The 23,474-nt window shown below is 39.2% G+C and overlaps 2 protein-coding genes across 4 annotated transcripts in view; both read left to right on the top strand.

Moving 5' to 3' along the window:
- The first annotated feature begins 3,570 nt into the window (after nucleotides 1-3,570).
- Nucleotides 3,571-23,076, top strand: LOC134848457 (uncharacterized). 3 transcript variants are annotated; one of them, XM_063865921.1, is made up of 2 exons: nucleotides 3,571-4,178; nucleotides 20,909-23,076. In XM_063865921.1, the coding sequence occupies exons 1-2, from the start codon at nucleotides 3,891-3,893 to the stop codon at nucleotides 22,994-22,996; spliced, it is 2,376 nt and encodes a 791-aa protein (XP_063721991.1). In that variant the 5' UTR covers nucleotides 3,571-3,890; the 3' UTR covers nucleotides 22,997-23,076. The 3 variants fall into 3 exon arrangements, with proteins under 3 accessions (XP_063721991.1, XP_063721992.1, XP_063721994.1); XM_063865922.1 differs by lacking the exon at nucleotides 3,571-4,178 and adding an exon at nucleotides 16,584-16,636; XM_063865924.1 differs by lacking the exon at nucleotides 3,571-4,178 and adding an exon at nucleotides 19,481-20,526.
- LOC134848456 (RNA-binding protein 25-like) overlaps nucleotides 15,820-23,474 on the top strand; it is a 259,318-nt gene continuing 251,663 nt past the window's right edge. Inside the window, exon 1 of the mRNA XM_063865920.1 lies at nucleotides 15,820-15,833. The gene's annotated coding sequence lies outside the window, so the exon portion shown is untranslated. The remainder of the gene's footprint in view (nucleotides 15,834-23,474) is intronic.

Below are 23,474 nucleotides of genomic sequence, written 5' to 3'. Positions count from 1 at the left end.
GCATTCAGTCAGTTTTTCAATGTGTCCTTGTCGCAAAAGTTTATCAATTTCCTTATCAACCTTTTCTTGCAATGTGATTGGCACCCTACGTCCTTTCTGTTGAATTGGTGTTAACTTTTCAAAAAAATCCGCGTGTACCTTATAATTTTTAATTTTCCCGACTCTGTTAAAAAGGTTTTCAAACTGCTTACTGAAATAAATCTGCCAGTTGTCTAGTGAGTCCTCCACGTCCGTCGCTTCAGCTGTGGCTTGGTCGCTCTTTACCGACATCACATTTCCCTCCGGTGCCTTCTGCACAATCTGTAATCCAAGATTTGGCATTAGGTCTCTTCCAATAATTGATGGTCTGCTTCCTCCAATCACTCTGATGTTTGCGTTGGTCACCCATCCGTTCGTTTCCAGCAGTACGTCCATCGTTCCTAGTAGTCGTAGGGGGTTGTTTCCGTAATCCCTGAACTCCTCGTCCTCCGGTGCTGGTGCCTTCACCTTGACGCCTGCGGTACCCAACGTTCGTTTTAATTCTCCAATAGTGAATATCGAAATCGGTGATCCACTGTCTATCCAAACGTTCGTTTGTTTTCCATTTACTTTAATCGGCAGTCGTGCACCGGCCACTTTTAGCTCGGTTTCCGTCCGAGATCTGATTGCCATGACAACATAATCTCCTGAGCTATCCGAGTCCCACGATCGCTGCTTCTTGGCCGGTGTATTGACCCAGCCGACGGAATTCTCATGCTGAGAATATGTATCCTCCGCGTCACCTATCTCGGTAGTTTCCATCTCTTCCTGATTTTGGATCAGTCCCACTGCCGGTCTTCCCTGATTATTTCGCTTCCCCCTACAAGTCCTCTCGTAGTGTCCCGTCTTTCTGCAGAAATTGCACGTTGCATTTTTCGCTGGACACGTTGTGAGATGTTCCGGAGTAAAATTTGGTTGGTCACAGTTATAGCATCTTCTGAGACCACCCCCTCTCATTCCTGCTCGCCCCCTGAATGATCCACGGCCCCGCGATCTGTTGTTTCTGTAACCTCCTCGAATGGCCCCCACTGGTTCCGTCTTGATTTGGAATGCTCCAGCTCCACCGGTAGTGCCACTGGTTCCTCCCCCGGTTATCGATCCGTATGACTTTGCATATTTATATCCGCGTTCGTATGACAGTGCAATACGGTACACCTCCTCTGGCGTCTTCGTCGAGCGGCATAACTCATTTTGGGCCTCCCTATTGTTCATGTTGACGATGAACACATCCCGCAAAATCCTGGTCTCCAATGCTCCAAAATTACATCTAGCGGCCAACCCGCTCAACACTGAGTGGAACTGTTCTAGCGATTCTCCTATTTGTTGCTTCCGTGCCAAGAGTTGGAATGTCTCGTACGTTTCGTTTCGTTCCTTTCTAAATTCGGTTTCAATGGTATCCAAAACTCGAGAATACCTTGTTGCAGATAAGTCCAGGTGTGGTTTTCTCTTATGCAGCTCATCCTGTCCTTTCTCCCCCAGACACAAGTACAAGTTGGAGATAAGCACTTGTTCCGAAGCTAGGCGATTCTTCCCGTCTACCTCCTCTGGTAAATCTGTAATCTGCGCTGCAGTTAACGTACTGGCATAATAGAAATTCCTAGGATTTAAACTGTGTTTTGCCACCATCCCCCATTGAAATCGATTGAACCAAAACTCCCATAGCATTGGTGGTTCTGCAAACGTCGAGGGCCAAAACGATGTAATTCCCAGTGGGTTTTTCCCCCCACTTTGGCCTGTTGGCTGCGCCATGTGAAAAGACGGTTTCGAAGTGTTAATTAAATTCCGTTTGTTAAGCAACCGTATTTCATAAAGTAAGTCGGAGACAATAGAATAGCTGTCATCCGAAGGTGACAGACACTCCGAAGGTTAAATACCGGTTAGCGCCAGACAGATGATTAAAATAGATAACACAACTCGAATTGAAACATGAACTAAATTTAGATACTATGACATTGGTTTTTCATAAACACGATCAAACCAATCTAGCATTTGTTGCAATTTGACTATAGTAAACGTTTATAGCATTTTTCCAATGACGAGATAAACAGGCTCTAAGGAAACCAAAAGGCGCGCTATACACTAGGACCTACGATTATCATGCTGTTTTTCACCGTTAACTCATGAGCACTTGTTTACTTGTATCTGTGACAATTATGACCAGCCGCAGTTGTCAGGGTTTTTTGAAGTATAAAGAAACCTCTTACCAGTTTTTATAAAAAGCAATAAATTTCTGAGCACAATGCTCCCTTCTCATGTTTCGTTTTGGAAATTGTGTAGTTTTTGCATTAAAATAGGTCGACAATTGGTGCGATTTATGATTACAGTTTTGGTCAACTCGGCTGTCAAATTTGTTTTATGTCTCATATGTCTCATATTTCATAACTGTTTGCATTGTGGTAGATTAAAGATGGTAACTTTAGCTTTTATTTGAAGTTTTGATTGCCAAGTCCGATTATGATTTGAAATATTTCTTTTCAAAAGCTGGTGGTACTTTTCAAATATCGTCATCTTATTTTAACATTTGCCATCGTTTTTGTTTTTGGTCGCCGGACGCCTTCTTCCCTCAGGGATTGGACCCCCTCCCGACCCAAAGAGGGGGTCCAATCCTCCCCCCTTTGTACTAATTTGAGAAATCCATTTTGGTGATCACTCTAAAAAACTTTCTAAAGGCACCTTCGGCCCCAATGAATACTAATTTTGATGTGGAAAGCGCGATTTCTTAGTCAAATTTTGCCTCTTTTGGCCTGTTTTTTTTTAATTTTGCCTGCGGCGCAGAAAATTTGACCAAAGCAGGGTCTTTTTAATGCTTTGGGGGGATCTCGGAAAATCAATTTGGTCGACCTAAAAAAGTCAACTAAATTTCGAAAATATTTTGAAAATCAGTCCACCCCCCTCGATAAAATCCTAGATCCGCCCCTGATTTGTAATGGGTTCATTTCACTCCCGCTTCCTCCGTTCCCAAAATAGAGTCATCAATTAGTTTTTAGCTGTCTTCTTACTCCTTTTTCCACTGCTTTTAGTTTATATTTTGGTTTTAATCTTTTTATTTTTCCACTGATTTTAATAAAGTGTCTTGATGTTTATGTGGTCATTCATCTATCTTGATTCTAAACAATAAACCCATTCATACGAGATTTTTGAGATAATTTTAGCAAAATTGATTCTTTGCAGTGTTTTGAATCAATTTGATCGACCTAAAGAAAGGCCGACCAAATTTTCAAACATTTTTTTGAAAATTGCCCACCTTCTGTCAATAAAAATTCTCGATCTGTCCCTGGTGAAGTAACCTGTAATAATGAGTTATTAATGTCTTGCTATTAATAGCTCATTACTATGCATTGCATATACTTATCAAGGTATCGGTATGTATAAATGCACTTATTATACCTGTTGAAAATTTTTTCATCGGTGATTGATTATACTTTGCATAATAATCAATCCGTTCAATTTTAATATTTATCTTCTGATTTGAATAAACAAAATAAACTTGTAACCTACTTCATATAAAATTTATTTCTTTTTTATGATACTGACCAGAGAAGAAATTTTACCGAAAAAAAAACAAGTTTGAGCTCGGCAGACTAAATATTTTAATACCAAACAAACTGACCGCGTCTACCAGCAACCAAAAATGAAAAACCACCTAATTATTAACTGCATCAAATTACCGTCGAGTTAATTGCACTTTATTATTTTTCTCGCCGAGATGTTTAACCAAAGAACGCTTTACTTGCATACTTTTTTTTATAACCAAAACGATATTTTGCTCTGAACCAACTTTATAACTGAGATACTTAGTCAAATTGTTCTAACCTCAAGTAATGTTCTTGTTTTATACTCGCTAAATCGATTAATTTTTCATAGATTTAAGAATGAAATTCACCCATTTTATGCCGTTTTTATCAATTTTTGTTATTTTATTGCACCCCGTGTTTTGCATTTACGAGGCTGACTATACCTTTGCCAAGTACAGATGCACCGCTTTCTGCCTAGAGTCAGTTTTCTATGGCATGGCCCTGGACGTATGTTCCGAGCTGTCCGCTTGTTCCGACCTGTGCATTGGTCTCTGTGACAATGTGGACCGCTTCAGGCTATATGTTCACGAGTGCGAGGACAAGTTTTGTTCCCAGATTGACAATCACATGAAGGATAATTGTTCGGTAAGTTCAGTTAGAATTAAAGACGGCTTGAATTACGACTTGACTAGAAATAAAGACGGCGTGAATAAAGACGACTCGAAAGACGCAGGCTTGCAAAAAATGAAGCCCAATGTTTGTTATAAGTTTCCAAAAAATACCAACAAAAAACACACAACATTAATTGTCTCAGTGAGTAAAAGGCGTGAGCGTGAGGTATTTATTATCGAATATACCCTAAAAAAAACACGGGAAAAATAAGTTTTTTGGGTCAAGCTTTTGACCATTTTTAATATTCCGACCGACCAGCTAAAATGCTAGGAGGGATTTATGGTAAAAGTAGGTTTTTTCTTCCCGGTTTTAGATACCTCAAAGAAAGCTCGTATGGGATCAAGTTTTATCAGCTTAAAGCCCTATTGGTCATGACTCAGATTCCATGAAAAATTGCCCAAGAATTTTTCCGAAGAAGAAGTAGAAAAATTGTTCCAAAGTTTCGAGTTTTGAAGAAAAAGTTAGAGTGGTGAGCAGTAAATATATATTTAGCAAAAGATTTTCAAAGTAATATAACCGAAACGATGCGGAAGTATAATTCAAATTTTCCTGGGTTGACTGAAAAATGTTAACATACAATTTCATACAAAAAGGTTTTATTATACAATTTCATACAGGGAGTGCATGCAAAAAGTGTTTATCACACAATTTCCGAATATGAAACTTGAATGATGAGCAAATTTTGCCTTGCTGCAACAAGATTTTCTAAAGTAGAATACCAAACTTCAGGAAAATTTTGTTTTCTCAGTTTTAAGTCGTAATATTACTGCCATGCTCAAAAAAGCTATTTTCAAAAATCACAAATCACAAAAAAAAATGGCAATGCTCAAAAAATCGTCAATTTTTGGCCTGTTAAAAAATGCTTTTCATATGATTTTCATATATGTAAAAACACATTTTGCTGTATGTACATTACGAGGTAAAACTGTGGCATTTTGTGAATTTTAAGCGGATTACCAACATGCGAAAAATGGATTTGTCTCGGAAGCCGCATCATTGTCATTTTTCTTTGATCTTCTCTGCTGCTTTGGATTCCACGGACAAATAGCTAAAACACTGTATTGATCTAAATCGCTCCGAAAACAGGCAACTTTGCGGAATCCGCAACAAAATGTGTGGAACCCGAAAATAGTTTGTGGAATCCATGAACAAATAAAAACGTATACTTAAGTAAACTTAAGTTATCGCGGAATCCTCAACTGTAAGTGCAATCCGCAAACTGTAAGCAGAATCTGCATAAATTTGCGGAATCCACTTAAGTTTCGGAATCCGCTTACATTTGCTAACTACGCTTACAGTTACCAATGTTCGCTCGTTGCGGAATCCGCAACAAAATCAATTTGCTGACAAAATTTACGTTACAAGTATTTGTACGCTGAATCCACTTAAATTTTGGAGCAGTTTTAAAGACTTGTCTCTGGAATCCAGGAACATACAAACAAAAACTGTGCGCCTATCCAGTGCACAGTTTGGCCTCTTAATGTATGGAATTGTAAGAATTTGCATGATAAGCATTTTTTCGTACAAGAAAACTGTTTGATAAACACTTCAGGTCAACCCCGGTTTCTAATAAAAAATATTGCATATCGGACGCCTTGATTCTCTCTCTCTCTCTCTCTCTCTCTCTCACGATGCAGATGTTAATTTTTTCAAAAAAAATTTTTTTCTGGTCTTTACTTCTTTTTTTACTTTTGTTTTCTGCAAAATAACTACGACTTAATAACCAAATACTTTTAAAACGTATCAAATTAGTGCTGAAATAACTGGGCAGTGATTAGTTTTACGAAGCTGTGATTTTATGATAGAATTCTATATTTGAAGACTTTATGCGATTGCTGAAATGTTATTTTACATTCGAGTTTTTTTAAGTTAGTCAAACTGCAATACAGTGCTGATTTAAATTACAATATAAAACTCAGAATCTCTGTTTAAAAACAAATTTTAAACAATTTGCGCAAACTTTTGGAGATTTAACTCTTCTTAAACTTTGTTGGGCTATGTAGGAGGCTTCTTGTGGTATAAGTTTCTCATTAATTAATAAAGTAGAAAGTAGTTTCAGTGTAGTTTTTGATTAATTGAAAAAAGCCAAAATGACCCATTTTTGGAGTAAAATTTTGGTTGAGAATTTCGAAGAAAAAATTTCACCATATTAATTTTGATGAATTTCTAAGCAACTTTTGTTCTCTACACTTTTGGTCTAACCTTAACCAAATTTGAGAAAAACGCGTTTGAAAACTCAAGTTTTGTTTGTTTTGTTCGGATAATTTATCAGCACTGTAGTCGTTTTCAATAGTTTTGCTTTTAACTCGCAATTTCGACTTTCTAGTCTTGCAACTTGCCCAGTTTAGCCATTTTTTTTTCATGCAAAACAAATCCTTCTGTCTGTTGGATTTACGAAACTCATTGAAACAGTTTTCGGTCTCGTGTAATTGTCTAATAAACACACCCGTAAAGGTACACAATGCTTCCGATAACTCCTGTCTTCATGAAATTTTCTTTCAAGTAATGCGTCTCACCGTTGTGCTTGCGATGAAGTGGTTCAGGTTACCGTTTTTAAAGTTGCTAGCGTTAACCACGGCAATGTAGTTTGTACGAGCTTGCGGGGTTAGTGAGCCTGCTTGCGATGTCGATCGTCTGCAATGGGTTCAATCGGGTCCTTTTATCTAAAATGCGCGTGTAAAAATCTGATGTTTTCAGGGGATCTCAAACATTCATCTTTGTTATTCGAGTTTGCACTATGCCTTTCTTCATTTTAGGCCAGTCTTTGGTTCCCGTAAGACGCCCCAAAAAAACCGGTGTATAGTCCCCGACTCGAGGTCTTAGACTCATGTTCAAACTTTCTGGGTCAAGCCGGATCCGGATTTAGACCCAAATTGCATAGTCGCGCCAAGATTTTTAGCCTGGAAAGTCTGGACTCGAGTGGCGCCGTGGGTCACGATAATCTGGACATACCTATATTTGGTCACAAAAGTCTGGACATAGAGTCGCGAAAATCTGGAAAAAAATTTTCCAGACTTTCGTGGTTTCATGTCCAGATGTTTGCGACCAAATATAGGTATGTCCAGATTATCGTGACCCATTTTGGTAATTCCAGGTTTTTATGCGACCAATTTTTGGAATGTCCACGGCGCAACTCATGTCCAGATTTTCCAGACCCAAACTCTCGACGCAACTATACAGTTTTGGTCTAAATCCGGATGCGGTTTGACCCACGGCGCGATTTTATGTCCGGATTTTCTAGACTCAAAAGCTTGGTTTGACTATGCCCTTTGGGTTTGGATCCGAATGCGGCGCCACTCAGCTCGGTCAGAAAGCTGACAAAAAGTTGATTTTTGGTCCCGCCGTCTCCGCCTTTGTCTGGAAGGTCGTGCCATCTCAGCGTTGACATGGAAAGTCGAGCTGTCTCCACCTTGGTATTGAAAGTCGCGCCATCACCGGCTTGGTTGGAAAAATTGCCCCGTACCCACATCGGACTCGAGCCTTCGTTTATTGCTCGCGCCTTTTCTCCTCGATCTGGAAAGTTGCCCCGGCTCCACTTGGGTCTGGAAAAATGAGCCGTCTCCGCCTTGGTCTGAAAAGACGCGCCGTATCCGCCTCAGTCGCTAAGTCTGGAAATGGAAATTTTTGGTCGAGCCGGCCAGGCTGGTCGCGCCGTTGCATTTTGACTCGCGCAGTCTCGACCCTGTCCCTACCTCAGTCTCTACTTCAGTCCCTACCTCAGTTGCAAAAGTCCAGAAGTTTGGAAATGGGAACTATCGGTCGCAAAAGTCTAGACATAAAAAACATAGGTCGTGACTTTTCGTTCGCGCCATCTCCGTCTCGGCCGCGAAAGTCGCGACAGATCACTGTGGTCGCGAAAGTCTGGAAATGCCGAAAATCGGTCGCAAAAGTCTAGACATGCCCTATTTTGGTCACTAAAGTCGGGACATGCCAAAAACTTGTCAAGAAAGTCTGGACATGAGTCCAGAATCTTGACTGCGGCCAAAACTTATAGAACTGATTAGGATTTGTGAATTTCATGAAAATTCTCAACATTTCATTGTATCAGGTTGATTGTTCAGTTCTTAATTGATACTTTCAATTCAGATTTTCTTCTGCTACAGGGTCAGTTAGCTGAATTGCAATGATATCTATGAGAAAATGGAAGCGCATTTATCTATGAAGGCACATGGAAGCATATCTATCTTTTATATATTTGAATACCGGCTTCACTATCTTGCAATGTTTCAGCTTTTTGAACGTGTTACTGCTGCATGTTTAACGAAATATTTTTTTATGTTAAACTTTTTTCAGTTTTCAATTTTGAATTCGGTGTTTACTTCAACCATTTTGAGAATAGCAACCCGATAGTGAGATTTTGTCAGTGTTTTTCCGGAGGTTACGAATTTGGCCTCCAAATACGAATAACCAAACCCTTTCAGTTTATGAAATACATTTTGTTTTTCAAAAATGTTTAAAAATACATTAAAAATTTTACAAATATGTGCGCTTGGACATAAGAAAAAGGTTGAAATTTTACAAATAATCAGCATTCGTGGTAGTTCCTTAGTGCTAGTTAAAGATACCTGATTGTCATTCTTGCTCCTGATGTTATTATTCTCCCCTATTTTTGAGTGCACGAGACGCAACCCGAGACGACAAGTGATCTGGCTACTGGTTGTCTGACTACTGCTTACCATTGATTTTCATTGCCTGATCAAAACCTTTCCAGGTTTACGTACTCCGGAAGACAGGAAGAACAGTTCCTTCAATCACACTCCATTCATACTGAAAGGGGCACAACTCCTAAAATTAAGGATGATACCTCTATCAGTTGGTTTCTGATACCATCCACAGCTCGCTCTCCTGTCCATTTCGATGCTTATTTCAAAACCTAGAAAAACAAGATATCCCGAGGCATTTAATGTTTCAATTGTGAACAGTAAGTGAGGATGAACTCTATTGGCAGCTTGAATTACTCTTTCAGGGTCACCCTTGACCAACCTCACTATATCATCTACGTCGCGGAAGAAAAGTTTCACACCTTGAGGTTCTTTCTCAATTTCTTTCCATGATTTGCAACTTTTACAATACCACATTACTTCTCTATGGTTTTATAAACAGTGCTTGGTATATCTCCTTATTTTAGGAGATAATTTTTTCAAGCATTCCTTGTATTTTAACCAATTTGACCTGTAGTTAAATTTTTTGGTGCATTGGCGGCACTTTTTCTTACAATTATTTGCAGGTGTAGTCAATTCTGGAATCTCCATTTTCAGTGCATGTTCAGACTCCTTGAGTCAAAGTTTTGCTAAAAACACGGCCAGAGAGGCACCCATGGGCAAACCTTCTTTTTGAGCAAACCAAGTTTCATTGCATTTAAAATGCACCACGCTGACGGCCATATTAAAAAATCTTTTCTTGGTCTTCCTTCCCATTTGCCTGTGGTTTTTCCTGCACATATAATTTTCTAACCGCTATATCAATTGCAACTTTGAGTGGGACATTCGCGTATAAACTTTTAACATCAAGAAGAATTATACAATCATTTGACTCCAAACTAGTATTTTCAATGATACTCTTTGCGTTTCAATGATAATTTTGCATTGCTGGGAACCTCAATAACCTGACAAATTTTGCCAGGGTCCTGATGTTCAAGTTATCGACTGAGATTCAAGGGAAAAATAGGACTGGTCCCAGTGGTGTGCCATTATTGTGTACTTTGGCCAGACCGTATAGTCTGGCGGGTTGTTCGCTTGTTGACCTTCGGGAGATTTTCACTAATTATATCTCTTTTTTTGGCCAGTAGTTTTTTTATTGATATCTTTTTCAATCTTCACAACTTTCCTGGGCCCTGTCTACTAGTCTTCTTTTCTCCGCTTTTCTCTTGATTAATTTGTGTTCAATCGAAGTTTAGAGAAAACCTTTGGGAGGTTGTCCTTGTAATTGAAAACAATTCTCCGGGATGTCAGTTTAAAGCTGTTGTCTTGACGAAGTTCCTGTTAACTCTCCAGCAGCTCTCGTTCTGTCTGCCTCTTTTTCTTTGATATCAAAACTTCGTGATGGGGACTACCAGTATAACCGAGGTGATCAGTTGACTCTTGATGTCAGGTATTCCTCTTCTCTGACAACAAATAACTGCGTTGATGTTCAATTCTTTTAGTGCTTCAATCAAACCTTCAGTAGAGCAGGCTCTGTAGTTATTCGTGCGGTGGCTGGCAAGCGTATTGCTTATCATGTCGTTCCACACTACTATCTGTCTCAACTGAGGAGCCTTGCTGAGTAGATTTGCCAGGTTTTTCTGAGGATTCACTGAGTTTGGATTTAACGACAGGTGAAAAAACTGAATAAAAGCAATAAAATTTTTTATCCCTTGTAGGAAGAGTATAACTGTATTTTGGCTCGTCGCCATGGGGTTTTGGAAAGTTCGCAATTAAAGAGATCGAGTACGTTAAATTTGTAAATTGAGCAAACGTTTTTTTTTTATTTGATGTATTTGCCAAAATTTGTAGCTTCCAAAATATAGAAACCAAGATACAATTGAATCACTTGTATCCTGGTTCATAATGAATTCAAACTTCTATGTTCTATTGTTTGTCTGCTGATTTTTTGTCGGCTTGGTTGCCACATCGTAGAATTTTTTTTCTTTTTTTTTAAAGGTAATCAGAAGGTCAAAAGTATCATGGTAACCGAGGTTACAGTCAGGAGTCCCTTCATCACGTATTCCAGTCAAAATCCTTGGAATTTCTAGATATGGAAGTGATAATGATAAAAGAAGATGACAAGTGTTTAAAACCTTTTTAATTAAAATCGATACGGGTTACGTTTCTTCAATAAGAACACGCAACTCGACACGAGAAAATATAATATACAAGTGTTACAAATAAAAATATTCGTCAAAAATTATTTTGTCATTTATTGTTCCCAGTACGCAAGCGGCGTTCGCAATCTGTATTGCCGGAGAGATTCTCTGTTTTAAAAGGCTGCCTGCTCTGTGTTCCTCAGTGCATATGCTTAGGTTCTTACAAAGCTTGCTCAAAAAAATTTCTGTGCTGGGGCCGGCCCTGCCCTGAATTTCAAAAGCTAGCGGTTGAAAAAGATATCCATCATTTACAAGATCCTTATACTTGTCAATTTTTCGCTCTTCCGCTTCAGCGGCAGCCGTACCACGGTTACAAACAGACCCGGCATTAATTCTTTAAGGAGCTAAGGAGTCTACTACCGTTACATCCCACAAGAGCTGCTTACCAACAGCCCATGGAACGAGCGTCAAACCGTCTGGTCGCTTCTGGTCGGTCCTGTAGAGGTGTCGTGGTTCTAAAACAGACTGAGTGTTAGTAGAAGATAAACTCTGCTGTATAAGGGCATTCAGGTTTGAATGCCTGAGAATCTCCCTGCACTTTTGAGGCAAGAAAGACCATGCCAATCATCCTCGGTAACGTCTTTTCCGCACGCATTTATGCCGTTCGCATATTTTTGAGCCTAATCGAAGTCCTATTGCAATTCTGAGTTGTTGGTTCGACGGTTTTAACCTGAAATTTTTGCACGGGATGACGTTCAACCATTGAGAGCCAAGTCTATCTTGGAACGCGTTGAATCTTCTTACGTCCGTTGGTTCGAGTCGTAAAATCAAGTTTGCAATTTCGCTGTCAAAAATTGGCTCCATCCAATTTTTTAGGATTTCATTTTCCGGAGCCATTTCAATTTTTGTAAGCTCAAACTTCAAAGTTCATGGTAGAATTGATTTTTTTGTACGCAATTACCAACGTATTTGCTTGTAGTGTTTTAAATTACTAGCGCAATTTAATTTTACTATCATTCACTTAGTATGTTTTGCCGTCATTTTGCTCAAAAGCTTGATTCGACTCAAATGATTACATATAATATTTTTGTTGCTGCTGTTAGTGAGGGACATCCAATAATATTTCCGTCAAATATGACTGCGCAAATCATTCCAATAACCTAACTATATTGTGGGGCTGTGATGGTACTCCCAGGCGATGCTCATCTGGCCCCGAATTACGACTGATTGAAAGTTTTTAATTTTTGAGATAAAAAAGATTATTATGATTTTGAACACTTTGGATGAACTTAAGAATTCAACTAAGAAAAAAAGTTGTTTAAATACTCTTAAATAATGTTTTTAAAACGGTCGGTTAAACGATTGATGGCAGCAAGTGATAAACGTACTGGCGAATGAAAAAAATTGAAGCTAAACAAGAATCTCAATTAGGAAATTATTGATTTTGCAAATGAAATCGTTTAGAAGTACTTTAATATGGAAATTGCACTTGGCAGCTGCCTGCCATTTAACAGTCGGTTAAATGTAATTGTCAGAACTGCAGAAATCAACACAAACTCAAATGAACTTTGGAAAACTGGAACTCGGTAATATCTGCCCTGGGTGCTACCCTTAATTCTGTTTTATTATGATTATTATGATTATTATGATTATGATTATTATGATTATTATTATTACTATTATTATTATTGATGGCAGCAAGTGATAAACGTACTGGCGTATGAAAAAAATTGAAGCTAAACAAGAATCTCAATTAGGAAATTATTGATTTTGCAAATGAAATCGTTTAGAAGTAATTTAATATAGAAATTGCACTTGGCAGCTGCCTGCCATTTTAGGGATTTGTGTTTGAGTTACCAGTACGAAGATCTGAAACTCGGTAGTTTTGGATATTTCACCATTTTAGCTAAAAAAGAACCTTGAAGTTTAATTTATTTTCATCGTTTTCAACTTATTAAATAGTTTCAGTTATTGAAATGAATGCATGGGGCAGCCGTGGTGGCCCCCAAAAGTGAGATTATTGGAAAGTTTATTCACAGCGATACCCTCTGGATACACTCAGGATCAAACAGGGTGGACCTACAGTCTGGAGGACTAGCTGTATTTCTCATCCCAACTACAATCAGCTGAGTTCATTTCAATTTATTTGTCTTTATATACATTTTTCTATCTCTACTTCATGATCAAAATAGTAGCAGCAAGCTCTCTTAGCCGTTCCATTGCAAAACATGACGAATCTGAACAACATAAGCTTGCCGATTCTGTTCATTCTTTACCCGGCCTAAATCTTGACCCGAATACAGCAAACTATTGTTACGATTATTTAACGTCAACCCACCTGAGGAAACGTAACCTTATACTGTGGCATGACCTACTCAACAACACAATAACATCACATCCAAAAAAGAATAACATTCCCCAAACGGTTGATCAACTCATCGCGACTCTGAAAACAATTCCCAATCTCTTCTGCCTTGGCACATGTCAACGAGTAGGAGCTCCGTACATCTTTGACGACCTTGTGAAGGCCTTGGACTGTTACGTCATTGACGTGACAAAGCACGTTATCAGCGCGTCTGAACAAATCGACGAATCGGTGCTTGCTGAGTATCGCAGACTTCATCAGCATTCTGACATTGAGTTACGTACTTTGGCCACTGTACTGCACTATTACCCCAACATCAAACGGATCTTCAAAACACGTGGTACGAAGTGAAGATCAGCTGGAGAGAGACGCGAGGCGAAAAGACTAAAATACTAAACAGGTAGGTGTGCTTATCGAGTCTCTGGCTCTGAGCCCCTCCCTATAAGTTCTGAAGTTGTTTTTAGATTTACTCTTTACATAGATGCGCTTATTGAGTCTCTGGCTCTGAGCCCCTCAAAGATGTCGAAACATAACACTCGAAATCGAGTCAAATCAATCTCTGATTCATGCTTCACCTGTGATGAGAAAATCCTGAAAAATGATAGTTCATAATGATTTCAAACTTCTATGTTCTATTGTTTGTCTGCTGATTTTTTGTCGGCTTGGTTGCCACATCGTAGAATTTTTTTTTCTTTTTTTTAAAGGTAATCAGAAGGTCAAAAGTATCATGGTAACCGAGGTTACAGTCAGGAGTCCCTTCATCACGTATTCCAGTCAAAATCCTTGGAATTTCTAGATATGGAAGTGATAATGATAAAAGAAGATGACAAGTGTTTAAAACCTTTTTAATTAAAATCGATACGGGTTACGTTTCTTCAATAAGAACACGCAACTCGACACGAGAAAATATAATATACAAGTGTTACAAATAAAAAATTTCGTCAAAAATTATTTTGTCATTTATTGTTCCCAGTACGCAAGCGGCGTTCGCAATCTGTATTGCCGGAGAGATTCTCTGTTTTAAAAGGCTGCCTGCTCTGTGTTCCTCAGTGCATATGCTTAGGTTCTTACAAAGCTTGCTCAAAAAAATTTCTGTGCTGGGGCCGGCCCTGCCCTGAATTTCAAAAGCTAGCGGTTGAAAAAGATATCCATCATTTACAAGATCTTTATACTTGTCAATTTTTCGCTCTTCCGCTTCAGCGGCAGCCGTACCAGGGTTACAAACAGACCCGGCATTAATTCTTTAAGGAGCTAAGGAGTCTACTACCGTTACATCCCACAAGAGCTGCTTACCAACAGCCCATGGAACGAGCGTCAAACCGTCTGGTCGCTTCTGATCGGTCCTGTAGAGGTGTCGTGGTTCTAAAACAGACTGAGTGTTAGTAGAAGATAAACTCTGCTTTATAAGGGCATTCAGGTTTGAATGCCTGAGAATCTCCCTGCACTTTTGAGGCAAGAAAGACCATGCCAATCATCCTCGGTAACGTCTTTTCCGCACGCATTTATGCCGTTCGCATATTTTTGAGCCTAATCGAAGTCCTATTGCAATTCTGAGTTGTTGGTTCGACGGTTTTAACCTGAAATTTTTGCACGGGATGACGTTCAACCATTGAGAGCCAAGTCTATCTTGGAACGCGTTGAATCTTTTTACGTCCGTTGGTTTGAGTCGTAAAATCAAGTTTGCAATTTCGCTGTCAAAAATTGGCTCCATCCAATTTTTTAGGATTTCATTTTCCGGAGCCATTTCAATTTTTGTAAGCTCAAACTTCAAAGTTCATCGTAGAATTGATTTTTTTGTACGCAATTACCAACGTATTTGCTTGTAGTGTTTTAAATTACTAGCGCAATTTAATTTTACTATCATTCACTTAGTATGTTTTGCCGTCATTTTGCTCAAAAGCTTGATTCGACTCAAATGATTACATATAATATTTTTGTTGCTGCTGTTAGTGAGGGACATCCGATAATATTTCCGTCAAATATGACTGCGCAAATCATTCCAGTAACCTAACTATATTGTGGGGCTGTGATGGTACTCCCAGGCGATGCTCATCTGGCCCCGAATTACGACTGATTGAAAGTTTTTAATTTTTGAGATAAAAAAGATTATTATGATTTTGAACACTTTGGATGAACTTAAGAATTCAACTAAGAAAAAAAGTTGTTTAAATACTCTTAAATAATGTTTTTAAAACGGTCGGTTAAACGATTGATGGAGCAAGTGATTAACGTACTGGCGAATGAAAAAAATTGAAGCTAAACAAGAATCTCAATTAGGAAATTATTGATTTTGCAAATGAAATCGTTTAGAAGTACTTTAATATGGAAATTGCACTTGGCAGCTGCCTGCCATTTTAGGGATTTGTGTTTGAGTTACCAGTACGAAGATCTGAAACTCGGTAGTTTTGGATATTTCACCATTTTAGCTAAAAAAGAACCTTGAAGTTTAATTTATTTTCATCGTTTTCAACTTATTAAATAGTTTCAGTTATTGAAATGAATGCATGGGGCAGCCGTGGTGGCCCCCAAAAGTGAGATTATTGGAAAGTTTATTCACAGCGATACCCTCTGGATACACTCAGGATCAAACAGGGTGGACCTACAGTCTGGAGGACTAGCTGTATTTCTCATCCCAACTACAATCAGCTGAGTTCATTTCAATTTATTTGTCTTTATATACATTTTTCTATCTCTACTTCATGATCAAAATAGTAGCAGCAAGCTCTCTTAGCCGTTCCATTGCAAAACATGACGAATCTGAACAACATAAGCTTGCCGATTCTGTTCATTCTTTACCCGGCCTAAATCTTGACCCGAATACAGCAAACTATTGTTACGATTATTTAACGTCAACCCACCTGAGGAAACGTAACCTTATACTGTGGCATGACCTACTCAACAACACAATAACATCACATCCAAAAAAGAATAACATTCCCCAAACGGTTGATCAACTCATCGCGACTCTGAAAACAATTCCCAATCTCTTCTGCCTTGGCACATGTCAACGAGTAGGAGCTCCGTACATCTTTGACGACCTTGTGAAGGCCTTGGACTGTTACGTCATTGACGTGACAAAGCACGTTATCAGCGCGTCTGAACAAATAGACGAATCGGTGCTTGCTGAGTATCGCAGACTTCATCAGCATTCTGACATTGAGTTACGTACTTTGGCCACTGTACTGCACTATTACCCCAACATCAAACGGATCTTCAAAACACGTGGTACGAAGTGAAGATCAGCTGGAGAGAGACGCGAGGCGAAAAGACTAAAATACTAAACAGGTAGGTGTGCTTATCGAGTCTCTGGCTCTGAGCCCCTCCCTATAAGTACTGAAGTTGTTTTTAGATTTACTCTTTACATAGATGCGCTTATTGAGTCTCTGGCTCTGAGCCCCTCAAAGATGTCGAAACATAACACTCGAAATCAAGTCAAATCAATCTCTGATTCATGCTTCACCTGTGATGAGAAAATCCTGAAAAATGAAAGTTCATTCGACTGCTTCGTCTGTGGCTGTCGAATGCATCTGACTAAAAATTGTACTGGCCTGAGTGAAGCGGCTGTCAATGGAGTACTGGCTATCGGAAAAATTGCCTTACTTCTTTGTAACAAGTGTATCGAAGAAAAGCGCCACGAAAAGCTAGCACAATCTGCCCATGTGAACACGGTCTCAAATGAACACCAAGAAAGTCAGATGAAAAACCTTGAAACCGAAATGACTGACCTCAAGAAAACTGTGTCCGAAATCAAAATGCTTCTCACAAGGAAACCGCCCGATTCCGGGCAACCAGCTCAAAATAGTCCGATTACCAAATCACAAGAACAAATGCCGAAACCTCCCGATGAACTCAATGGAATTCGTATACTTGGTATCCCAGAATCAACGGAAAAAGAAGCAAGAGTACTCCAAGAACACGACCTTGCAGAAGTTCAAAAACTACTAACCCATATGGAAGTCAATGCTATTATAGGCGACGTCATAAGACTTGGCCGATATGACGAGAACAAAACGAGAACTATCCTATTAAAAGTTCCAAATGCATATCAGCGTCGAATGGTACTGCTATCGGCGAGAAAGCTGAAAACTTTCAGTCAACCAATCTTTCTCAGCAAACAACTGACAAAAGAAGAAGCTGAACTTGAAAACTTAACTCTTGTGAGACGACGAGAACTGATAAATAAAGGCACCGATCCGAAAAATCTGCGTGTTTGTGACGCAACCCTGTTCATTCGACAGGGCGCAAAGTGGACAAAAGAGAAGCTTCCCGTGGCGGACGAATGACTAGCAGCTTTCATAAATATACTAATTTACAATGAGAGAAGTATACTTGAATACCAACGCCGAACAAATTTCTCCAATGCCGTTCAAGTGAAAAATATTTATCAAATTATCTGCCTAACAGAAACGTGGCTCACAGAGAGCATTAGCGATATAGGTCTGTTTCTAACCAACTATGCGATACATCGAAAAGACAGACTATCTGATAAAGGGTTGACAAAGCATGGCGGTGTACTGATAGCAGTAAGCAAAAACATTCCAAGCTCTCAAATTGACTCAATTTTACAAGACTCTGTGATAATTCGTATAAGCTTAAATAAAACATTCCTAATATCCGGAGCTCCTAAAATTCATTAGGCGAAAACAGTTCGAATACAGTGCTGTTTGCTCATATATAGCTGGAGACATCAATCTTTCATCTACACACTGGCCCTCAATGACGTCAACATCTCTCTTCGAGCAAACAATCCTCAATGAACTATGTGAATCAAATTTTCAGCAACTCATAAAAACCCAGGACGGAAGGTCACTGGATGTTCTCTTATGCAATAAACCCCAGTATGTGACAAGCATAGTCATTGATAACCATCTGAGAAGTCTCTTCAATTCTGATCACAAACCTTATCAAGCTAAAGTCTCGTTTGACATCCGACCTGTACATATCTCTTCACCGTCTCCCAAACAAAAGCTAGACTTCGATATATTTGCATTCAAAAAAGCTAACTGGAAAGAAATTAATGAGTTCATTCTCCAACATCCCTTCCGACCATACTGCATGAGTAACGTGGACTTGATGGTTGAACTTTGGTATAAGTGGCTACATGAAGTATTAAAGGATCTTCTTCCAATAACTACGAAACATAGGTCCGAACTGGCTCCATGGGTAAGTGGCAACTCTTCAAACTTCATCAAGAAGTTAAAAACACTTCAATTGAAACAACAACGGCAGCCCACGCCGTCAAACAAAATCAAAATCGAATATCTACAAACTGAGCTCACCCTGTCGCTTCAAAATGACCAGCATCTACATGAGAAGACGCTCTTCAAGGAAGGCAAATTCAGCGGCATACAGAGATACTTGAAGTCGATCACCAAGTCGAACACTATCCCTACCGAAATTTCTTTGGATCAAAGAACTGCCATTACAGATATTGAAAAAGTAATACTATTCAACGAATACTTTCAATCAGTGTTCACTCAAAACACCTACTATACGAAAATAGGCGAACAAAATAGCACCCTACTAAATCAGATTAACTTTACGACCGATGAAATAGAACGCTCTGCAACTACTGGACGTAAATAAAGCCAAAGGACCGGATAAGATCGGGAACTTACTTCTGAAGAGTCTCTCCAAGTCACTGCCGAAATCACTGCACTTACTGTTTAACCTCATCGCAAATAAAGCCCGATTACCGGAAAAATGGAAAGTCAGTGAAATTGCACCAATACTCAAAGACGGAGATAAACAAGATGTGAGTAATTACAGGCCTATCAGCCTGCTTTCAACAGTCTCAAAACTGCTAGAGAAACTGATTTTCGAGAAGCTGACTCCAATTGTTTACCCAACTCTGGCATCAGCCCAACATGGTTTCAGACCCAAACGGTCAACTATAATGAACGTTATAGAATATCTGCATGAAATCTATAGCTGCTTAGAGTCTGAAAAATGCTCCTATCTGAATATCTTCTATATAGACTTCGAGAAAGCGTTTGACAAAGTCACGAATGAGCTTCTCATACAAAAGTTGGCTGCTCTGGGGATTGGTGGAAACTGTTTGAATCTGTTAAGAAGCTACTTCTTTAAACGGAAGCAAACTGTGAGACTAAATGACACTGTTTCAGATGAATTAGAAGTATTCAGTGGCGTACCACAAGGCTCCATCCTCGGACCGCTCTTCTTCTTGGTTTTCATAAACGATCTTCCATCATGTGTCATGTCCAAATTGTTCGATTATGCTGATGACTACAAAATTGTAGGCGACAACCCTTTAACACTGAATATAGACCTTAGAAAACTGTGGCGTTGATGTGACGAAAATTTCATGTCAATGAACTTAGGAAAAAGTAAAGTGCTCTGCATTAAAGGTACAGCTCCTATTGCACTGCCAAACCATGAATTTGAAACAACTGAATGTATGAAAGATCTGGGAATTCTCGTAAATGACACACTCTCGTGGACTCTGCATGCAAAGAAAAGGACCGAAAAAGCCTTGAACGCTCTCTTCATATTAAAACGGAATCTTTCAAAAGCGACGTTTTGGACCAGAAAGAACGCATATATCTGTTATGTTGTGCCCATTTTAAACTACGGATCAGCCCTTTGGAAACTATCAAAAGGCGACTTAGGTACTCTTGAAAGTATCCAGCGAAAAGCAGTATCATGGATCTTCATCACAAACAACATATCCTATAAGGATAAGCTCGTGAAACTCGATATCCTTCCAATCTCCTTATATCAAGAACTTCGTGTTATTCTCTTGTTTGCCAAAATACTAACCGGAAAAGTTGACATAGACTGGCGTAGTCAAGTAACCATCACAGACATCGGTACTCGAAGAACACAAGCAACACGAAATTTTGCCTGCCAACAAATACGTCTGAAGAAGTGTGAATCAGATTACTGGTTTCGAGCTTGCCGTCTGGCCAACCTTTTTAACGATTACTTCAAATTTGACATAATCTTTGATCCAGGATGCAAAATTAAACTGCTGGAAGTTTATACGAAGTTCTTCAAAACCCGCTACAACGAGTCAGATTCATGCACTTGGCGGATATTATGTGGCTGCAACAACTGTAGAATTGAAGAAACTTAACTTTAACAACTAAAACACGAACGTTGAACCTCCCAATCACTGGTTTTATGCGAACCCTTGGATTAGTCCTAAATCCTTTGTTATTATTATTATTTTTATTAATGAAATAGAAAGCGTTGTTAGAGGCCCCAGTCTATTTCTACGGTTGCATTAATTTCTTCTTTTTTTTTTAAAAAAAACTTCTTGAAAGCAAAATCACGATCATCAATCAGTTAGAAGCACTAGAGGTGCATGACACGCTAATTCAAATCATTTGAACGTTTTTCGCAATATAAGCTTTAATCAACCTCTACAATTTTTTGTATCAATTATGCTTTTGGCTTAATAAGATCTAGTAGCAACTCAGAAATTGGTCAATTTTGTTTTATTTGATTTTGTTCAATTTGTTTTGACCCGTGAGAAATAACTACTATATCAAATGTATGTAAGTGGGAACTGATAGGCGACTGTGTGAGTTTTAGCACTTGTGTAAGTTCACGGACTCCATGTATACAGTTCATCCAGGATCTTGCCCGGCTTCTGTTTTCACGGTTGACCCACACGTTACTCCAAACTGTGTTAACGAATGTACCGTAGATTCAACGTGCCCAGTTAGTCACAAGTGTTGTGGACATGTTCACTCAGCATCTAAAAGTGTATGTTTTTCCTGTATGGAAGCCTTGAACCGCCAGTTTGAATACCCGCCCTTGGTCAGCTCATCGCTCAGAGTTAACGAAAATGTAGAAACTTCCTCTTTTGATCTGTCCTGGGACTCATGGAGTGCTGTTGGAAAAACTGGGAAAATTATTTTTATTGTGAGACAGCGAAATACGACGGGGTTCTATCCCAAAGAAGGGGTGTTGCCTAGAAAAAAGTGGAGTATTATTGGTGTAACTGATCAGCGATTTATGAATGTTCCTACAAAACCAGGGTGGTGGTCAGAGTTTCAAGTTGCATCTGTTAACAGATTTGGATCCAAGGGTTTCGAAAAGTCAAGTGTTGTCAAACGTCTGAGCGGGGATCCGAAGCCTCCGGAAGCGCCTGATCGAGTTTATGCCCACGTGACTCAAATTGAGAGCAACAAGCTTCGGGTCAATAATGTTACCGTAGTCGAAGGCGAACAATCGGATCTCCCGGTAATAGCATACCAAGTTTCATTTATGTGTCGTCCTTCAACCATTGCTCTGGAATCGAAAAGGACAATAGACTCAAGTTCGTGTCAGTACGGCATATGTCGTCTAAGTATTTCTGACGATGTATTTTTCGCATGTTCTCAAATCCGCTTTTATGTCACTGTGACGTCAGTTTGCGACGACTGGGGTCCGATGAAGTTGAACAGCAGCCGAATCAGTCGCGAACTGATAGTGTCGCAGAGCTCCGATAACCTGCGAGTTTTCGATCAAGGAAGCATGATGCAGACCACAGATGCTGAAGGTTCTATGAAAATAGAAATAGAGGATCGAATATTCTTCACAGACCACGTGATCTTGGGCATCATTTGGATTCCTCCGGTCAGCAAACGATCTCTGAACTACACGATGGAGTGGGTAAGAGGTTTCTGTTTTGACCCTGCAAGAAACTTTATCGAGGATCATGATCGGGGACGCAAAGACTTGAGGAATGCGCATAGAGAAGATCTACGTGTTAGTTACGAATGTGAATATGCTTTTCAAGTCAGAGGCAAAGAAAAATCCATTCAAAAAGACGTCTATACAAAAATGTTTATCACGCCCAGTTGCGAAGAGCATGCTAAGGTCTCAAATATCGAAAACTTAACAATCTGTGGAAAAGCATTGAAGTCTCCGCTTTCGCCGTTCAATCCAGGACAATTAGCAAATCTATCCTTTTTCTTCACCAACAAAAATGTTGACGAAAAAACGAGAACTTTGACAATTAACGCCGTTGCTAGATGGGAATTTGATGATGATCATTTCAATATTGTCACTAACGAACTAACAAAAAAGCGATTTTCACCTGTTATAGAAATACTGGTGTACAAAATACATGAAAAAATAGGAATAATCAATTTAGCAGTACAGCCCTGTGGAATCTATCTAAATGGAGAGAGGGACCCTAAAACAGGGGTAATGTTACTACCCAAGTTAGTCAACTTATTAGACTCAAAGTTGCCCAGACCCTGTGTGCTTCATTACCCCAATAAATATCGACTGGCTGCGCGTATCGTGTACACGGAAGAGTTTTCGGCACAACCCAGTGAGACCCGGGGTCGCTGGTCGAGTGTTCTACTTGACACTTCAATTATTTCTTATTTCGATATTTTCCCGCCTTGGAAGCAGGATTTTTATAGGAAAATGGGAATCAATAACTACTTAGAGGCAATCGAGTATGAGCAGAAGCGTGCACGAAACTCACCCGACGGTTCGAATGCTGGTCCCTCTTACCGTGTACATACAGATGAATATTACGATTATTACGAAGCAGCTACGGAAAATGATGCTGTTATCAGCAGAGTATCAATGGAAATAAACTACATAATAGTTAACTCGGGCTCTGAGTTAAAGTTGAACGTTTTAGTTCTTGTTATTGTGGCGCTGTTTGTGAGTGGTTAAGCTTGCGCTTACTTGAAGAATATATCTTTAAAATATTTTAAGTTAGTTAGCTTTGTATACAAAAATAGTAGTTTTATTTTCGTAGTTTTGTAATGAAGAGTAATTGAGAGAAATTAGCTGGGGTTCAACTAGGATATGAGGGTGGGGCTAGTTCTGACAGCAAACCAAACTAGTCAAACATCAGTTCAGATTATCGGATCTTGTTAACTATTCCCCCCCCCCCCCCTTTTGGACCTTATTAACTATTTCCCCCTATGCATGTTTTATTTTTGACATACCTTTCTGTATAAAATATGCATTTCAAAAATGTCAAAAAATAATCGGGTTTTATTTTCGCGCGTTAGTATTTCTATTAGCTACTATTTAAATAGTCCCGATATGAAAAATTTTAATTAAATTTATTTTCTGAAAATTGTCTTAAGCTTTTAAAAATGTGACAGCCAAAGTTGAATTTCTGAAAATCGAAATAGGGGGGGGG

The sequence above is a fragment of the Symsagittifera roscoffensis genome, chromosome 6, assembly GCF_963678635.1.
Source record: "Symsagittifera roscoffensis chromosome 6, txSymRosc1.1, whole genome shotgun sequence".
Taxonomy (NCBI): Eukaryota; Metazoa; Xenacoelomorpha; order Acoela; family Convolutidae; genus Symsagittifera; species Symsagittifera roscoffensis.
This window is presented reverse-complemented; position numbering and strand designations above follow the sequence as displayed.

Excerpts from the sequence above, each read along its gene's own strand:
- LOC134848457 (XM_063865921.1), top strand. The coding sequence starts at position 3,891 with ATGAAATTCACCCATTTTATGCCGTTTTTATCAATTTTTGTTATTTTA. Across the intron at positions 4,179-20,908 it reads ACATGAAGGATAATTGTTCG|CACTTGTGTAAGTTCACGGA; the intron begins GTAAGTTCAGTT and ends TGTGAGTTTTAG.